Genomic DNA, 19,654 nt, shown 5'->3' on the forward strand with positions numbered 1-19,654 from the left:
TTCCCTATCTCTGGAGAAGCCGAATTAAAACGAGGTCAGAGTTTACACAGGACGACTCAGAGGTGCAAAAAAAAGATGTATCATTTTGTTCTTTTGCCTCTTGCTTGGGAGCCCTGGTCGTTTGGGTGGCATGAAAGCAAACAAAGCAGAAAGTTAAGTCAGAGACCAGACTCTCTATCAGGGTCATGAGAGATTCCCCCTCCACACCTGTATCCCAGGGGAAGGCTCCCCATCCTCAGGGTGCCAAGGAAAGGGCCTGGAATCCCCATGCTGGCCTCCACTGAAATGTCTCTAGTCATTCCCAGTCCCTGGACACTCTGCGCTGTGGTTCCCTGAAGTGTAGACAGTCTCATCTGTTTTGGGGGAACCAGCAGGATGTCCACGGTCCCTGCCACAGCTCCAGTGCCTGGTGCCCACACTCTGTGGCCACTTCATCTTGGCCCCAGGCCCTGCTGGCCCATTAAAGGTTTCCCATCTCCCTAAGCTGTGCCCCAGACGCCTCCAGACTCAGCCAGGACCCTTGGGTCTAATATACTGCCCTCCCCTCTCTCCCCTCCCCCAAGAGCCTTGCTGCATGTGGCTATGCCCAAAGTTCTGCTCTTAATACCGACCTCACTGTTGAAAACCAAATCTTGATACATGAAAGCAAGCTTTGGGGAATTATTATGTTAAAAAACAGTGGTTTTCTCCTACAAGGGCGCCTGACTTGCTCTGGGCTTTAACCAACCAAGTTTGAAATGCAAAGCTAAGCCGATTCTTTATTTTAGGCTGGTATCTAGTCTTCCCCTGGATCATCAGAAGCCATGAATTTGTAGGGTAGAGACCATAGGGAAGGAAAAATACATCACCTTAATCACTTCAAAAATTTTCCCCATTTCACATATATTCACAAATTGATAATACTCTAGCTAAAGTTCTATACTTATCAATATACCTCTTTTCTATTAATAATCACAGATGCTCGATAAATGGACTTTTATTATAAATCAACAACATTTACTCCCTGTAAAAGCATCAGTTCTTCACCTTTGAATAAGACATAGCTGCCTAGAGATGCGAATGAAAGCTATGTCCCTCTCCCCGAAAAATGCGTCTACATAACATTTCACATTCTGTTACAGGGCATTCACTGACCTCCCCCCCCCACTCCCCCCCCGACCCCCAGAGCCAACCTATGGGCCAGAGTTTAAAACCTGAAATGTCCAGGATTTGCTTTAAGGTAGCAAAACTGCTTGCAGGAAAGGTTTCCATTGTCACCTCCTCATCTGAAATATTTCGGGCAAAGTGTGATGGATGTAGGTTGAGGATGGAAGAACCAAGTCCAGCCATCCGAGTGCACAGGGCACACACAGGTAGTTCTTTGGGAGTTTAGTTTCCACTGAGTCCCCTTTTCTAATTTCCATCCCCCCCTCCATATTTTAAGTCTCACAAAAAATGAGTGCTTTAACACTCAGGGTCTCCAAACTACACCCCAGTTAACGTTTGTGGACTCTCAAGTTTATGTATGTCTGTATAGATATAAAAAAATATACATTGTATAACCCTCAGAAATGTTGGAAATGGGTCCTAATGAAGCACAGTGCATCCCCTTATTTTCCAAATAGGCCTCAAACTGCTGCACTGGCGTTTCAGTGCCGGGGCCCAGGAAGCGGACAGCATCTCTGCACCTTGTGTGCCCGTGGATGCCACACACCCCTACAGCTTCCACGCTCCTTGTGTTTCCAGCCCATCCATTTTCTGCCCTAAGTCCAGAGGAGAACCGCCAGGCCCCTTTTAAGTGAGCCCGTCATAAAAGATACTTGTTTGTTGCCGGTTTTCTGCTTTTAGGCCGAACCAGCGTCCTCCAACAAGTGGCAGCTGGATAAATGGCTAAACAAAGTTAATCCCCACAAGCCTCCTATCCTGATCCAAAATGAAAGCCACGGGCCGGAGAGCAATCAATACTACACCCCGGTGAAGGACGAAGCGCCAGACTGCGGGAAGCTTCCCGACAACGTCTGCCCGACCAGCCTGAGAGACAAGGACATCAAGAGCACCTGCAAGGAGGAGCAGAGGCCGAGGACCGCGAACAAGGCCCCGGGGAGCAAAGGGGTGAAGCAGAAGTCCCCGCCCGCGGCCGTGGCCGTGGCCGTGACCGCCGCCAACGCCCCGCCGCCCACGGTGGCCGGTGCGCCCGCCGAGAGCGCGCCCGCGCCTGCCCGGAGGTCCGCGGGCAAGAAACCCACCCGGCGCACCGAGAGGACCTCGGCCGGCGACAATGGCCACCGGCCCGAGGAGCCCGCAGCCGCGGAGGCGCTGGGGGCGAGCGCGGGGATCCCCCCGGAGCCCCCCAAGCCCCGGCCCTGCGGCAACAGTAGGACCAGCCACCGGAAGGAGCTGCGCTCGGCCGTAACCTGCGAGAAGCGCCGCACGCGGGGGCTGAGCCGGATCGTCCCCAAATCCAAGGAGTTCATCGAGACGGAGTCGTCCTCGTCGTCCTCCTCCTCGGACTCGGACCTGGATTCGGAACAGGAGGACTTCCCTCTGTCCAAGGCCACTGCCGCCTCCGGGAGCGACCCGAGGCTGAAGGAGGCTGCCAACAGCATCAGCGGGGGCGGCCCCCGGGCCCCTGTGGGCTCTATCAACGCCAGGACCACCAGCGACATCGCCAAGGAGCTGGAGGAGCAGTTCTACACACTGGTCCCCTTCGGCCGCAATGAACTTCTCTCCCCGTTGAAGGACAGTGACGAGGTCAGGTCACTCTGGGTCAAAATTGACCTGACTCTCCTGTCCAGGATCCCAGAACACCTGCCCCAGGAGCCGGGGGTCTTGAGCGCTCCCGCGGCCAAGGACACTGAAAGCGCGCCCCCGAGCCACGCATCCGATGCGCCCGCAGAAAAGGCTTTGCCAAAATCCAAGAGGAAACGCAAGGTAGGCCTGGAAACCCGAGGGGCTAAGGGCAGGGCGGGAGGGAGGGCTCTCCCTGAACTTGTGGGCAGCAGGTCTGCTGGTCTAGAATGTTCACGGAGCAGGAGTTTTATGTGTCTTTCCTCAACAGACGTTCATAGAGCACTTTATATATGCCAGATACCTTTGTAAGTACTTGACGTGCATTAACTCACTTAAATCCTTAGAACTGCCCAATGAGGGAAGTATCCTTATTATTCCCATGTTATAGATAATTAAGGCCTGTCTCACTGCATGTGGAAGTAGACGAACAGGAAATCTTCCCTGAGTGTGTGTGCAGAGGCAAGCTGGAGGCTGGGCCTGTGAGAAAAGCTAAACACGGGTGAACCCCATTCTTTGCTGGAAGGGGTGGGATCATTCATTGACTTTAGAAGCCAACAGCCTCATAGAGTTTAGTAAGGCTGTGACTGGGGTGAGGCGTGAACCTGGAAGTGCCTAGTGGGGACCGTGGATGACGGGGCCCCGGGAGGGGACACCAGCCTGGTGCATGAGAGCCAGCGGCTGTGCTCCCCTGGCATTGATCAGGAGAACGTTGTGGTGGAGACGGGCTGGGAACAGGGCCCTCAGGAGGAGGGACTTTTGAGTAATCAGAGGGTCAGGGATGAGGTGGTGCCAAAGGAGGGAAGCAAGCTGAACAAAGGCGGGTTGAACAAAGTGAGACAGGCAGCTCAGGTACTCGGAGAGCAGGACGTTTGTCAGGAGGCAGACCCAAATGCTCGGCCGTTTGGCCGTTTTTGAAGATTTTTGAGCACAGGAGTAATTTAATCATAATTTAAAACCAATTTTGAGGATTTTTATCCCCTCCTGTTACTGCATCTTCAAAAGTAACTTGGACCACAGTGGAAAACACAATGCGTGACAAACCAAAGATTGTAGTCATCGTGGATGGTCCCAAATTTAGGACAAAATCATTCACAACAGTTAACACGTATATATGTCCCCATGAGGGATGCTGTTTTTGTACATATTAAATCGTTTATAAAGTCCTTACAACTTTATGAGGCAAATATTATCGTCATGCCCTTTTTACAGATGAGGAAACTGAGGCTCAGAGTTCCTAAAGGGACTTGCCCCAGGTTTACATATGTGAGAAAGGGCAGAGCCAGGAATGAAGCCCGGGTCTGTGGCTCCAGGGTCTCCCAATGAGAAGTCAACATGCGGTTTGTGCAGTATTTTCCCCACAGGACCCCTGCTCAGAGGGCTCTGTACTTGGAGTTTAATGCTTGCAGTTGCCATCTTGGACTTCTTCATTTTATCTTTGAATTTGTGTTTAGTAAGTGAAGTGCAGTGGGGCGATAGAGCCTGCGCGGTCCCACCTCCTGCCCATTTCCCAGGACAGGTTCTGCCTGCCCTGTGGCCCCTTCGCACTCCTAGCCCTGTGCAGCCTCCCCACCCGCATCCCCATCCAGGGGCCAAGGCACAGGCATAACGAGGGTCGGGGTCAGGATGGGCATCTCCCCACCCCCAATCCCAGTACTGACGGGTCCTCCAGGGGAGACTGCAATCCGCAAGGGGTTGCCAGTTGGCCTTGGGGAAGGGGAAATGCCTAACTGGACTTCCTCACCCCTTGACCCATGGGTTCCACAACTGGCTGGCGGGGGAAACCCTTCACTGGTGGGCTGCTCACAAGCGCCCTGTCGCAGGCCCAGGCCCCCCGGTACTTGGGATTGTCTACGCATGCCCCCCAGGTATCCCCAGGCCTCAAGGAGCGCAATATGAAATAGCAAATAAACACACCATGACAGGTCAAGAGAGAGACTTAGAAAGACACGAAAGACAAGAAAATGTTTCCGACTTTAGTACTTTATAATGTTACTCTTTAGCTGCTTTTTTTGTGTGTGTGAGGTATAATGTAATGATTTGATATTGGTTTATAAGTATTGCAAAATGATGACCACAATAAGTCCAGTTAACGTGCATCGCTATCCACAGTTACAAATTTCTTTTCCTCCTGGTGAGAACTTTCAAGATCTCCTCTCCTAGCTACTGTCAAATATGCACTACAGTATTATTAACTATAGTCACCATGCTGTATGTTACATTACATCCCCATGGCTTATTCATTTTATAACCAGAAATTTGTACCTTTTGACCTCCTTCATCCATTTTGTACTCCCCCCAACCCCAAGCAATCAGCAGCCTGACAACATAAGCTGGGAGGAGATTTGGTTTTTGTTTTTAGATTCCGCATGTAAGTGGGATCGTAAGGTATTTGTCTTTCTCTGTCCGACTTATTTCACTTATCATAATCCCCTCTAGGTCCATCCATGTTGTTGCAAATGGCAGACTTCCTTCTTCTGTTGTACGTACATATATGCCGCAGTACCCTTATCCATCTGTCTAGCCATGGACATTTGTTTCCTTGTCTTGGCCATTGTAAATAACGCTGCAGTGAACATGGGGGTGCAGATATCTTTTCAAATGAGTGTTTTCGTTTTCTTTGGATAAATACCCAGAAGTGGGATTGCTGGATCATGTGGTAGTTCTATTTTAATTTTTTGAGCAACCTGTATCCTGTTTCCACAGTGGCTGCAGCAATTTACATTCCCACCAACAGTGCACAAGGGTTCCCTTTGCTCCACATCCTCACAGACTTATTAGTTTTAGTTTTTTTGATAATAGCCATCCTGAAAGGTATGAGGTGATATCTCATGGTGGTTTTGATTTGCATTTCTCTGATGATTAGTGATGTTGAGCATCTTTTCATATACCTGTTGGCCATCCATATGTCTTCTTTAGAAAATGTCTAATCAGATCCTCTGCCCATTTTTCAACTGGATTTTTTTTGTTTGTTTCTTTGCTGTTGAATTGTATGAGTTCTTTATATATTTTGGGTATTAATCCCTTCTCAGATATACGATTTAGAAATATCTTCTCCAATTCAGTAGGTTGCTTTTTCATTTTGTTGATGGTTCCCTTTGCTGTGCAGAAACCTTTTAGTTTAATGTAGTCCCACTTGTTTATTTTTTGCTTTTGTTGCCTTTGTTTTTGGTGTTAAATCCAAAAAAATCATCACCAAGACTGACATCAAGCATCTTTTCCTGCTTTTTGAACAAGGCTCCCAGCATTTTCATTTTGCACTGAACCCCGCAAATCACGCAGTCAGCCCTGGCCTCCCGGGTGACCTTCCCTTCTGTGGACTTCAGTTTCTTTGTTTGTAAAATGGTGACATCTTTGCAGGGGTGTTGTCAGATTCAGATGATATAATGCAGTAATGCGGGTTAGCTCACTACATACCTACCCCTCTTTCCTTCTGTTTTCCTCTACATACCCTGCCCTCCCCCTTACTCGTTGGATTGATTTGTCCATCAGTCCCCAGGTGATTAATTGATTAATGAGTGAATCAGTCAGTCATCTGGAGATGGATGGATAAATGGACAGGCTGATGGAAAGAGAGAGAGAGAGGTATTTCAGAAATAGAAATTGATAAACATACAGATAGATTGGAAATATATATAGCTGTATAGGTATATGTAGATAGAGAGATGTGCAAAAACATATACATGTATATTCCATAATATTCTGTATTTAAATAATTTTATTATTCATGGACTTTTTAATTTTAACTTACAAAACTTCATTTACACTAAGCCTGACACTCAGCTCTCCTCATGAAATCTACTGAATCATGATTAAACTCGCACAGAGAAGTGAAAGAACATTTTCACAGCACTCTTTACTCAGTATCTGGGGTGTGAAGCCCTCAGTTTTGGGTGCTGGAGATGGGACACCGCAGACCTGGCTGCCCAGGGTGCAGAGTCTAGCCCTGCCCGAGCCCTGGAGGCCAGAACTGGGGGTTCAGAGTTTTGGCTTGGACCCTCACTGGGGGCACAGTTTCAGTGTGAGCTGCTGAGGTCCTTGCAATAGAGGCTGTGTAACAATCCCAGCTAGAGAGAGAAGGTCAAAATTTCTCTATCTTTAGTGCCGGTGCTTGTCTCCTGGAAAGCTCTGCTGAGAGCCCTGAATGTGCCTGTACTGTGTTGCTGCGATCTCACCAAAAATGGAATTTGGTTGAGTGCCTGTGCATCACACCCTAGTACACGCCTAGGTTAAATACAATCGTGGAAAACAAGAATCCAGTCAAACTACTGTTTTATAAAAATGTACTTTGAGGCCATGAATTTCAAAAGAAAGGTCCGAGCTTGTCACTGCCCTTACAACATTAAGCCCAGGATAGGTCGCTATGCCTTGTTTGGGTACCAAGAAGAGCCAAAGGGAGGGACGCTGAAGCTCCGGCGGGACCCCAGAACAGGTCTTCTCTGGAGGGTGGAATCTGCCTGTTGGTAAAGAAGCGTTCATCGGTCACAATGGTCCCTCCCGAATTTTGATCTTCGTGTCATGCTGTTTCCTCTCAGTAAGCTGACAGATTTCTTCCTTGTTCACGGGGTAGCTGATGGGGAACCCAGGCCAGGGCCGAGAGTGCTGCAGCCACATTGGTGCTCAGGATGTTGTCCGGAGAAGCCCAGTGAGCTGGGTGGTGATGGGAGCTCGCTGTGATCCCTTGAAGTCGGAAGCTGATTGGTTTTTGCTTCTTTCCGTGCAGTGTGACAACGAAGAAGACTACAGGGAGATCAAGAAGGCTCAGGGAGAGAAGGAGAGCTCTTCACGACTCACTGCCTCTGCCAACAGTACTTTGTCCGCAAACCATTGCAACGTGAATGTCAACAGGTACTCACGCTCCCAGGAAGGCAGAGGCAGCTGGAGGCGTGTCTGGGTCTGAGAGGCACATGCCTACTGGGGGAGAGTCGGATTTTTGAATGACTGCTCTGCTCTGGGTCTCCATGTTACCTACCAAGCCTCTTGGGCTCCTTCATCAATAGAAATTGATAAGAGGCCAGACAAGAAATTCAGACAAGGCTTTACTGGGGCTCATGCTGTAGCACGAGGGAACAAAGACAAGTAACAGATTCCCTTGCTCGCTGTCTGATGGGGGGCAAGCTGATTCCTTAAATAGGGTGAGGGTGGGGTGGGGCCAGGGGTTAGACTGGAGGGGTGGCTTAGGAGGTCTGCTCACCCCCTTGGTGGCGTTGAGTGCAGGGTGCATGTGCAGTAACCTACTTTTGCTCCTGACACCCTGCTTTTTTGCTCCCGACTCCTCAGAAGCGGCAGTTGGGTTTTTGGTCTTTTTGTATCTTGTTCATAATTTGTTCCAACTGCCCCGTGCATGCAGTTATTTTTAGTCCCTTGTAGTTTCTTTGTATTTTGTGGCTCAAGGAGATGTTTGTCCAGGTGCAAGCACTGCAGCAGAGGGTCCCAGGTCCCAGCCTGTCTCATGCAGACTCGCTTCCCTTGGTTTAACCCAAGACTAACCAGTGTGCCTGGACGTGTGCTTCTTGTCACAGCTCCAGGTGCGCTGGAAGTACTTCTTTATAACAAAAGACCAGTTACTAGTTACACACAGTTCTGTCCTTTCAAAAACACACCCTCTACCCTGAAAACTTACAAACTGAATTAATAGCCAGTAAACCCGTGAGAACACTAAGCTAGTTACACAAATGAAAAATATAAACTTGAGCAGAATCTCCATATGACACACCTAAAGGCGTTGGGCGTAGACTGAATTTGCGGTGATAGACAGGATCCGGGTCTCCAAGGCGAAACAGCCACCCAGTCTCTCCTGTCAAGGGGTTCCAGAGAGACCCACATGGCACTGAATCCCCTCTGTGACAAAGGCTTCCTAGCAAAGCAAGGTCCCAGATATTTATTATAAGTGAGCAGCTTATCATCAGTCATAGAAAAGTCCTTTCCATTTAGAAATAGCACAGCTCAGAAACCACTTTATCCTCTGCTAAGACACTCCTCACTCTCCCTGACTGTGTACATAGAATTTTTAAGGGGAGATTAATGTTTCAGCGCAACACATAAAAATGTAAACTGAAAGGTTAGGAGAAGATGTAGAGTGGTACTAAAACCCGGAGAGGAAATTGGAGAGCGAGGGTGCCTGAGCACAGGCCCACTGCAGTGTTAGAATCACCTTGGGAAGAAGGGCGAGGGCCCTTGAGGGTCTGAGCGAGACAGAGCAGCACACACAAGCTGGCCGAGCCCACAGTCCTCTGTGCCAAGCAGATGGTATCCCAAAATATTGAGGAAACGTGAATGGGGAAAATACGGCTCAAAAATGTCTCTTTAAATGTGTGATAGAGTTATATATGTGCTTCTTTGTTAATGCCTTAAATAACCTTTCTAGCAGATCTAGTAATGACCCTAATTTCTAGTAGTGATGAGTGTAAACCATATTTCAAGGTGTCTGCAACAACTGATAAGGCATGAAAATATCTGTGATTTCCACTGGAGACACAATCACAGGTATTGCAAGCAGTACTCCTGCTAAACCACTACTCTGGTTTCTTGCCTTCGTTCATAATTAAAGGAAATGCTCAGTTTTGGTGAGAGGTTAAGGAAAGTGAAGATGCGACTTCTTTTCCATGCAAGTGCAGGGACCCCAGGATACAAGCTCTTGCTCTAGAGCTTTTGCTGGCAGAGCCTCCTGGCCCTGATAGTTTCACTTATGTTAAGTAAGGACTCGATGCATATGAAAGTGCTTTGAGTTTTTCTTGGAAAGGTGGCCTGTGTACCTCTGGAATTGTGATTACCACTGTTAAGCTTTACCTGTGTAATAAGACAATCCTACATATATGGTGATTGCCCATCCCAAAGATGCGATCCCAAGAACGTTTCAAAGTTACTTTGGTCAACTTGAATAGATAAACTTATAATGATGAAGAAGAAATAATCATACGTTCATGACAATATTTAATGTAATAATTTAGTTTTCTGCAAACATTTAAAATCATGTAGTGTGTAAAATAATTGAGACTTAGAAATAAGACTTTTTCACTCACATGTCAAGAAACAATTATATTCAGACGGTTCATATCCGTCTTCAACATCAGTGTTTTCATCTTCACTGGCTGAGCCACTTTTGACTCGTCCAAGGAAGTTTTCGAGAACACACCTTCTCACTGCTAAGTTGTTGGATGCACAGTACTTTTTGAACCAGAAAGCTGTCATCAGAAATTCTCTCCCTACACAGATCTGTTTGCATAACATTAAGAACCTTGGCTTCTCATTTGTTCTAGAGGCCTGTGTTTGTAATTTCTACGCTGTGACCACCAACTAAGGAAATTGCTTAAAAATAAAAAGTGACTTTAATGGCTTGTTTGCAGTGATAGTCAACACATGCAACTAAGAAGTCACAACTGCGGGAATAATGACTAAATCTTTGTTAAATGAATTTATTTTAACTGACTCTACCAGGTGACTTCTAGAAGCATCCCAAATTAGCAATGATTGAGTTTATTTGAGGCTAATATGTCTTCCCCCAATTTTGGTTTCAAAGTAAAGTAACAGAGAGAGCCCTATCAACATAATATACATTGCAAAGACTCAAATATGACTCCCTTCTCTGATGGTCTTTGGCAGCGGGGGGATTTATATTCAGGCATAGACAATAGTTTGGAAGGTAAAATAAGGAGCTAGGAATCAGAAAATGTCATTTCTAATGACAGTTTTCTATTCTTTGTTTATTCTGATCAGTGCCTGGCTACCTAACAATTAGAAGGTGGGTTCATGCTTGGTTATTCTGTGATTCTGTTATTCTCCATATAATAATTAGTACAAGCTCAGGTGTTAGCAAAAGTCCTTTTGGAAGTGGAGATCTCGTGTATAATTTGAGTTTCCCGTTACCTGCTGTTTACACTTGTTAGGAAAACAGTAAGTTGTTTGTCGTGTATTTTGAGATCCTTGGATGAAAAACTTGGGAAATGAAGTTATTATTATGCTTAGTCATTTAACTCCAGAATTACTATTTTTTTCTGGGAGGACGAGTAAAGAAACAATGAACGAAATTTGTTTATTGTTTGTTATGGTCCTAATGCCATAAAATCGTTTCCTGGCATAATAATGCCAATAAACGTCTTCCTACCAGCAGGTTTTAAATGGGAGGGTCACATATAAAACATTTACCTTGCCATGTGCTGAGTGTGTGACATTCCATTACTGTGATTTCCTTTTACAGCTTGGCCATCCCAATAAATAAAAATGAAAAAATGCTCCGGTCACCCACCTCACCCCTCTCCGACGCATCTAAACACAAATACTCCGGCGAGGACCTGACTTCCCCCAGCAGATCCAACAGCAATGGTTTGTTCACTTCCGCCTCGTCCAACAAAAAGCATAAGGCTGAGAACCAGCTGCAGACCCATGGTGGAGACCTCACGGTACGCTGACGCCCTTCTGCCCCAATTAAAACACGAGTGAAAATGAGCACATCCCTCTACTCTGCCTCTAGCCCAGCACAATCCGAGCACAAGCTTTTTTTTTTTTTTTCTTAATTGCAACTTCAGGAAAAGCTCCTGCTTTAGTATTCCAAATAAATTTTCCCAGGTAAAATAAATGTCCGATAGTTTCTGGTATGTGGGAAGATAATGTTTGTTAAAGTCCCAAGGAGGCCTTATTGACAGAAAGCTTGGCTGTATAAACAGCACAAGTTGAGAAAAGGTTTAATCTCCAAACGTATTAGACTGGATGACGTAAGATCAGTAACAACCACCTTGCGACATTGCAGGAGGTCTCATTCCCATCGGAGGTCGAGGAGGCCCACCTTGGTAAGGGGGCCCCCATTGGCGGTCCCTGCCCACATGGCGGCGTAGCAGCAGGAAGGTAACCTGGCATCCTTGAGGAAGACCACCGTACTGACCGTGAGGCGGCATTGGGGGTCTCATTCCTTGTTGCTGTGGGATGCCTGGCTGCGGAGGCATCATACCTCCATTTGGTCCAACGGGTGGATTACCAATGGGAGCCTGTCCTGGTCGAGGAAGATTACATTGATACGTGGTGACCAGTGAGGTCCCGCAAAGCAGCCCTAAATGCTGGTCTGGGAAGACCTGGCAAAGCAGCTGCTCTTCGCCTCTTGCACAGGCAGCTGCCGAAGAAACGGAGGAGGCATTTTAAGCCTCTTCTGCTTAGGAACACTCTTTGGAGGACTTCATTTCCCATCCTGAAAAGAATTAGCCCTAACGTAACTCTCCCAGGACAAAGTAAATTGGGAGTTTTGGACCAACCAATCTTTATATTTGAAAAGATTTCTTGCCCTGGGGCAGAGCTAAATCTGGGATTGGAGCCCAAGGCCAAAGTTGCAGGGCTCCCCGCTGCCCTCAGTGGCCAATGTGGGACAGCTGCCACCACCCTTCTTCCAGTGACTTTGTCAAGGGTGATTCCAACACCCTGTATTCCCCTGGGAACCTGGGTTCACCTCTAGCCTCATAGCTTAGTCACCATGTGACCTTGGGTCAGTTGCTTAATCTCTTGAGCCTGTTTCATTTGCAAGACGGTGGTGTAAGATTTAAATGAGGCAGAACCGTCTAAAGAACCCAACCCCTATGGACCCCTGTGCAGCTAACACTGCATGTAAGTTCCTCTTTCCTGCCACCCTCCATCTAACAGCGGGCGGCCCTGGACCGTGCATCCTCCGGGTACATTATTTAATGCCAAACTCTCCCCGCTGTGCCTCTCAAAACCAGTGGGGCTTTGTGAGGCAGGGAGAAATGAGACTTGGCAAATTTCTTTCTGCAAAGAAAGTGCGGGAAGGCAGCATTTCATGCTTTATCCCATGAATTAAAGAGGCAAAAGAAGTTGGTAGATGGTCCGGCAAGAGCCTAAATCTTACTGAACCATCAGGAAATTAACCCCTTTATGCACCCTCATTTGGGAGCAATTATCTTTAGTTCTAGGATACACGAATCTGAGAAGACCATATTAGAAAAAACAAATAAAAAGCTAACAATTCCAATTTTAAACCAAACACAACTTTTCTTTGCCTCTAGATCCTTCAATCACAAGCAGCTATGATGTGCAGAGAATCGTAAACCAATTATAGACTTTACTGAGGCATTCTTTCACCGAACGGGTGTTTATCAAGGAAGTATTTATTGTGTCCCAGGCACTTTGCTACATAACAGAGACGCATTGATGATCTAACGGGTTCAGTCTCTGCCTGCAGGATAGCTTACAGTCTGGCTGGGGAGAGCCACTTAGAGCAGGGCTCACACACATCCGTTATTTACTACCCTGCATGCCAGAAAGGAAACGCCCAGAGTCCTGGAGGCTCTCGTAACAAGGAGGCTTGATCTACGCATAAAATCGGTCCATATTTAAAGAAGCATTGATATACACTCCACTTTAATTATTTCAGAGGAATCCATTTGAATTTCCGAACTAAAAAAGGGGTGTTTTATGATCCAGACCTTCAACACACCATAGGTGCTCTCTATAATGTCTGTATCCCCAGAAAAAAGGATGTTTCAATTTTTCCCCAGATCAAGAGTGTTCCTTCTTAAAACACATTTTAAATCATTTCTAGTGATTGCCTTTGGCTCTTCCTGTTCTTCACAGACAGCTGATGAGAACCAGTCACTTGTGACCTGAGTGACCTCTTTTGTGAGGGATGATTATAGCTCAGCGGTTCTGAGAGCTTGGGTCCTGGACCGGCATCACCTGGAACTTGTTAGGAATGCATGTTCTCAGGCTCTTCCCCAGACGTACTGAGTCAAAGATGCTGGCGGTGAGGCCCAGCTGGCTGTGTGTTAATGGTGATTCTGATGCAGTCCATTTGGAGAACCATGGGTCTAGCCAACTGGGAAGAATAGGAGCCTGAATCCTAAGCCCCCAGCCTCCACCCACAATAGCCATCTGAGCTTGGGCGAGTTCAGGATCTGGATCTGCGTGAGTGGGCACACTGAGAGTTCCCTTTTGATGTCGTGGGAATGACATTCGACGACGTATGTAAAAACCTCCAGCTTGAGACCTGTAATGCAAGTATTTCTTCTTCTTTATTTCAACAAAGAAAGCACCATCAGCTCTAACCTAGGACACAGAACACAAGCGATTCTAACAGGTTGCTCCTTCAGCCAGGTGGCCAGTTTCTCAAATACAGGTGTGTTTGTTTGTTGTTTAGAAAGCGGCTCACAACAATTCTGAAAACAACGTTCTCCACAAGTCACGGCCACAGACAGAGCCATGGTCTCCAGGCTCCAACGGCCACAGGGACTGCAAGAGGCAGAAACTCATCTTCGATGACATGTAAGTGTGGACTCTTGGTTGATATGGTGAGGCCAGATCAGTGGGAGCAGGGAGATGGTTTAATATGCGTCTCATTCACAGTGTGGCCATTTCTGTCATGTGATCTGATCTGTTAAATGTCACCCTCTCGAAGGGAATTGCAGCTTCACTCCAAGTGTACCCCTGAGTCCTGGGGGGCTTCTGGGTGAATGGAACAACCAGTGCTAACAGGGTTGCATCCAGGATGTCAGAAAACTAAGCTAAATGGCATCAATGAGTCATATTTCTAAGCCCCTGCATTTGGGGTTGTATGCTACCAGAAAGAGAAGCATTTTTTGTTTTTGTACATTATAACAGGCAAAGAATAATAGTGATTCACTCCTGAAAGCTTTTTTTTCTCTAAAATGCTGTAGTCTTTATAAAAGTGTAAACAGTTCTTATACAGGAGAAAATATCCTGTCATCCATCTCCCAATCCTAACACTGAAACCCAAGTATTAGTTCCGTTCCCGGCATCAATTTAAGAGGAGGAGAAACAAAAGAAAATGAATAAATGTAACATCCTGGAATGCTCTGGAGATGCTGAAAATGACAAATGAGAAATGATAACATGATACTGAAAATTATTTAGGCTCTTGGGGAAAAAATATGTGTCAAGGACAAGCCTGGAAGGCGGCAGGGATGGTTTCAAGAGTTCGGCTTGAATCCTCCTTTCAATTTTAGCTGTTCACCAAGCGTGCAGTGTGTGTCTGTTTGAGGCACGCCCTTAAATCCCTGGAGAAGCGGGCGCCAGTGAGAGAACACCCTGCTCTCTGACTGTTGACAGTCTGGCTGCGGGGACAGACTGTAAGCCACGAACCTCACCCAAAGTCAGAAAATAAAATGGTGCTGAATGTGTCTGAGTCCCAGCTTCCTAATCAGAAAAAGTGATTGTCATGACAGGCTCTTCCGAGATCCAGTGAGATGGTCTCTCCTGAGCGCGATCACCTGGAGAATTGAAAGCTCGGCACAGTGGTGATGACTTTTCCACCCTCATCTCCCTCCCGTCCTACTTTCCAATCCTAACTTCACCCAGAGTATAGACACCATCAGTTGATTCACCTCCGAGAAACAAGAATACCGAATTGTAGTCCTCAAGCCCTGCTTGGACTTCATTAAGCTACTTAGGGCACAGACTTTGAGGGTTGAAAGCCAAATCCACATTTTTTTGTTTCTTTATTGAACACGTTCCCAGATCATTGGATTTACGAAAGTGTAAGGGTGGCCCAGGAGGACGTGTGTTTTTCTCCTCTTCCCGTGGCCGCCGCAGCTGCACTCAACCCCAAGCACGCTCTCTCCTGACCCTCAGCATCTCCCCTTCCCCTCCTCGCCGCTGCCCTGGGCATCAAGGGAGGTGGTAATTAATCCCCGGGGTGGGGGGCGTGTAATGGGAGTACAATCAGGCGGTCAACTCCATATATAATTAGGGTTTGGTGGTGTAAATTGTTCCAGGGAGCTTTAACCGTTTGCAAAAACAGGAGATTAGAATTGTGTTTAATGACAGTGTGGAAATTTGCATTCAGAAGATATAGCAATCTTTTGATTTTCATCTTAATTAAAGATGCTCTTCCTAATATTAAGAAGCAAATTGAAGACAAAGTAGTTCTATGGATGGGTCAGCCTCCGTATCGTTCAGGCTGCAACCCAGTTCTTTGAGGAATTAAAAACAATTATACTTGTCTTACAAATCAAGTCTTTATAAGAATGGAAACGGGGCTTTAGACATCACTCAAAGCCCATCTGTCATTTTTACCAGTCCCAAAACTGCCCTTATTCATCTCAAGAAGCTTGCAGAGGGGGAGGGATGGAGTGGGAGTTTGGGGTTAGTAGATGCAAACTATTATGTATAGAATGGATAAACAACAAGGTCCTACTGTAGAGCACAGGGGACTAGATTCAATGTCCTGAGATAAACCATAATGGAAAAGAATATAAATAAGAATGTAAATATATATATGTATAACTGTGTCACTTTGCTGTACAGCAGAAATTAACACAACATTGTAAATCAACTATACTTCAATAAAAAATAAATTTAAAAGGAAAAAGAAAGTTGCAGGTATTATAGAAGATCTGGACTCAGGGAGCAAAAAAAAAAAAAAAAAGAAGGAGAAGCAGTCATAATCTACAACATGATCACATGCATTTGACAGTAAGGTACCCAAAGCATCAGATGTATCAAGGGCATGGTGTTTAAACACACACATGTATGGGAAATTAAAATGTAAGGAATTTTCCAGTGTATGGACCAGAAAGCTAAGTCTGAAACAGCAACAACTAAATGGTCATACTTCTACCTGCAGTGTCTTGGACTGTTTACAAGAGGAAATGTTTCTCAATCTGCTGAGACTGCAACTAATATAATTTTGTCCCTATCTGTATCAACCAAGAGGCTGTTATCATTCGTTCTTCCCATTAGCAATGTGTGTAATTTTTCTGGCTGACAGCTACAATACAATGCTTCTCCCTTTATGGATAAAGATACAATAGAATAAAAAAGCACTCTTTCATATCCATCATAGAGAGAGAGAGACATCTTCCAGTTGCCACGTGTCCCAGTTGATTTGAAATCCATGACAGTAAGAGAAACATGCAACTCAAACAACCGCTTAACCGCTGAACTGAGAAAGTCGTGGGAAGATTCTTCAAGCTTGAAAAGCAAAAACAGGCATTGTCTCTTCATTGGAACAATAAAAATATGTCCGTTAAGAGATCACTGGGGGGGACTTCCCTGGTGGCACAGTGGTTAAGACTCCACGCGCCCAATGCAGAGGGCCCAGGTTTGATCCCTGGTCAGGGAACTAGATCCCACATGCATGCCGCAACTTTGAGTTCACATGCCACAACTGAGGAGCCCGCCTGCCACAACTAAGACCGGTGCAACCAAATAAATAAATAAATACTTTAAAAAATAATGATAATAGTGAAAAAGAGATCATTGGGCTAGGAAGTCACCTAAAAGTATGTAAAGTGTCTCCCAGGTTCAGTTGGTGTGTCCTGAGGTCCAGGGGTAGGAGCAAGGGTATATGACTGATTCATTCTCAGTTATTAATTGAGGGAAGATGGAGGCACAAGGGTGGCCTCTCCAGGAAGCTTCCCTGGGACCACAAACTTAGCTGCCTCCTGCTCCCTCTCTGCTCTGCACCAGCTTCAAGGACCATGACCTGGCTCCTGTCATTTTCCTTGACTTCTCCTCACTAGAGTGTCAACAGGCAGTGACATGACCAAAGAGAGGCCACCAGAAGGAAAGAAAGAACTAGAGAATTAGCAGTGGAATGATTTAGAGTTGATGGAAATCCAGTTATAGCGCTCCAATGAGTAACAGATGCCATCCTGTCATGTAACTTTTAAAGCCACATCACGTAGCTTTTGTTTATAAAGTAAACTCATCCTTTTGTATTATAAATACTCGATAACGGTTGAATAAACATGCGATTCAGACAACAGCCACGGGAGTCCAGTGGGCACTCAAATAACAACTGTTGAATGACCCCAGCTGAATTAGAATAACATTCCCAGGGGGTAATGCCTGCATCTTTTTTTCTTTCTCTTTCTGTGAATGTAAGGAATCTACTACGTGCAAGTCAATTTAAATTCACGGGCTTCCAGGCCCTTTTCCTAGGTTACTTGCCCGTTCAACAGGCACCAGTTGGTGCCTTCAGGATGTAGATGGAACTGAACCGAATACTTTGTTTTAAAACTGTGATCCAGGTCAGCCTGTCCTGCACGCTCACCCCTGACGTTTAGCCGTGCACCGCTTTCTCTCCTCGAGAGCCCTGATTTTAAGGTGACACTGGTGTAATTACCAAACTTTCGTTTAAAAAAAAATCTGTAAGGATTTATGTCCATGAGTGACAGCACTTAATTCAGCTCAAAGCCTGGAAACGGATCTTATTAGTGCAGAGCCGTGAGCTGTAAATTACTTGGTGTCATAATTAGTGACAGGGGAGTTCTTGGCGGTGGAAAATCCATTGAACAACTGTGTCACGAAGTCCTCAGTACAGGCGTCGGAGCAGAGCTGAGTGGTGAAATGCTTGGCCCCTCTTCCCACGTGCCATATTGCTGTGCCGGGGAGCCAGAGAACCCCGGGTGCCAGCCCTGCCTGCTGTTTCCAGAAGGATGTGCTGTCTCTTGCCCACATTTCACAAGGAAGAGTCAGTCACGATCATCACATTCAGCCACACCACCAGACGTCCCATCTGTCCCCGTGGCACCAATACCAGGAGCCCAACTACTTAAACCTCCCTACGCTGAGGAAAGACCCCCTCGCCAGGCGGTGCTGAAGCCCTGGCCTGTGAGATGTGGCTGGCGGGGCAGGAAGAGGGAGTCGGCATTTGTGATATACGAGTGCTCAGCAGCCGCATAAAAAGGGTTTTAATTTTATAGAGCGTGGAAGATTCCTGTATGTGAAAGGCCAGATGACTGAGCGAGAGGACACCAACTGAAATCCCTGAGTAGGTGATGCTACATCAAGGCAAGGCGCGCCCACGGAGGGCCTGCCGTGGCCGTGCTTCCTCTCCCGAGGGGCTCCCCTTCCCAGTCGCTTCAAAGCTGGACCCCACCTTTCCTGATATACCATTCATGTGCCTTTCTGTTCTTCATATGGAATTTTTTCCCTTATGAAACCCCTCTCAGCCAGGTTTTTATTTTTTCTAACCAAAACAGAAAGAAAGGAAAAAAAAAAAAGGACTTGGCTGGGGGTGTTGGGAGGGCAGGAGTTGGGGACAAGGCCTTTTAGATCTCCCTGATTGAAATCTGAGCTCTCTGATCATTTTAAGGGCTTGTAAAATGATTTTATCTTTTTTGTTTAATTTTCTTTTTTATCAGTCGTTTTTTCTACAGTTATCATGGTTTATTTTATTTTATTTACTTATTTTTGGCTGCGTTGGGTCTTCGTTGCTGCACGTGGGCTTTCTCTAGTTGCGGCGAGCGGGGGCTACTCTTCCTTGTGGTGCGCGGGCTTCTCAATGCAGTGGCTTGTCTTGTTGCGGTGCACGGGCTCTAGGCGCGCGGGCTTCAGTAGTTGTGGCGCTCAGGCTCAGTAGTTGTGGCTCGCGGGCTCTAGAGCACAGGCTCAGTAGTTGTGGCGCACGGGCTTAGTTGCTCCACGGCATGTGGGATCTTCCCGGACCAGGGCTCGAACCTGTGTCCCCTGCATCGGCAGGTGGATTCTTAACCACTGCACCACCAGGGAAGCCCTTTTTTAATTTTTGATTTTATATTGGAGTATAGTTGGTTTACAATGGTGTGTTAGTTTCAGGTGTACAGCAAAGTGATTTAGTTATACATATTCATATATCCTTTTTCAGATTCTTTTCCCATGTAGGTTATTACAGAGTAATGAGTAGAGTCCCCTGTGCTCTACAGTAGGTCCTTATCGATTATCTATTGTATATATAGGAGTGTGTATCTGCTAATCCCAAGCTCCTAATTTATCCCTCCCCCACCCCCTTTCCCCCTTGGTAACCATAAGTTTGTTTCCTAAGTCTGTGAGTCTGTTTCTGTTTTGTAAATAAGTTCATTTGTTAAATATCACACCCAGAGAAGAACAACAATCAAATTGCTGCGTCTCCATTTCGATAGAAAGTTGCTTATGATCACGTGACAAAAAC

The 19,654-nt window shown here is 46.3% G+C and overlaps 1 protein-coding gene across 4 annotated transcripts in view; it reads left to right on the forward strand.

Moving 5' to 3' along the window:
• Positions 1-19,654, forward strand: part of AFF3 (ALF transcription elongation factor 3) — a 557,646-nt gene that overhangs the window by 513,990 nt on the left and 24,002 nt on the right. For all 4 annotated transcript variants that reach the window (XM_082427229.1, XM_082427230.1, XM_082427231.1 and 1 more), the window contains 4 exons: positions 1,828-2,910; positions 7,490-7,614; positions 10,964-11,165; positions 13,901-14,025. In XM_082427229.1, the coding sequence (XP_082283355.1) occupies positions 1,828-2,910; positions 7,490-7,614; positions 10,964-11,165; positions 13,901-14,025 (1,535 nt within the window). The remainder of the gene's footprint in view (positions 1-1,827; positions 2,911-7,489; positions 7,615-10,963; positions 11,166-13,900; positions 14,026-19,654) is intronic.

Source organism: Balaenoptera physalus, assembly GCF_965194825.1.
Source record: "Balaenoptera physalus genome assembly, chromosome: 15".
Taxonomy (NCBI): Eukaryota; Metazoa; Chordata; class Mammalia; order Artiodactyla; family Balaenopteridae; genus Balaenoptera; species Balaenoptera physalus.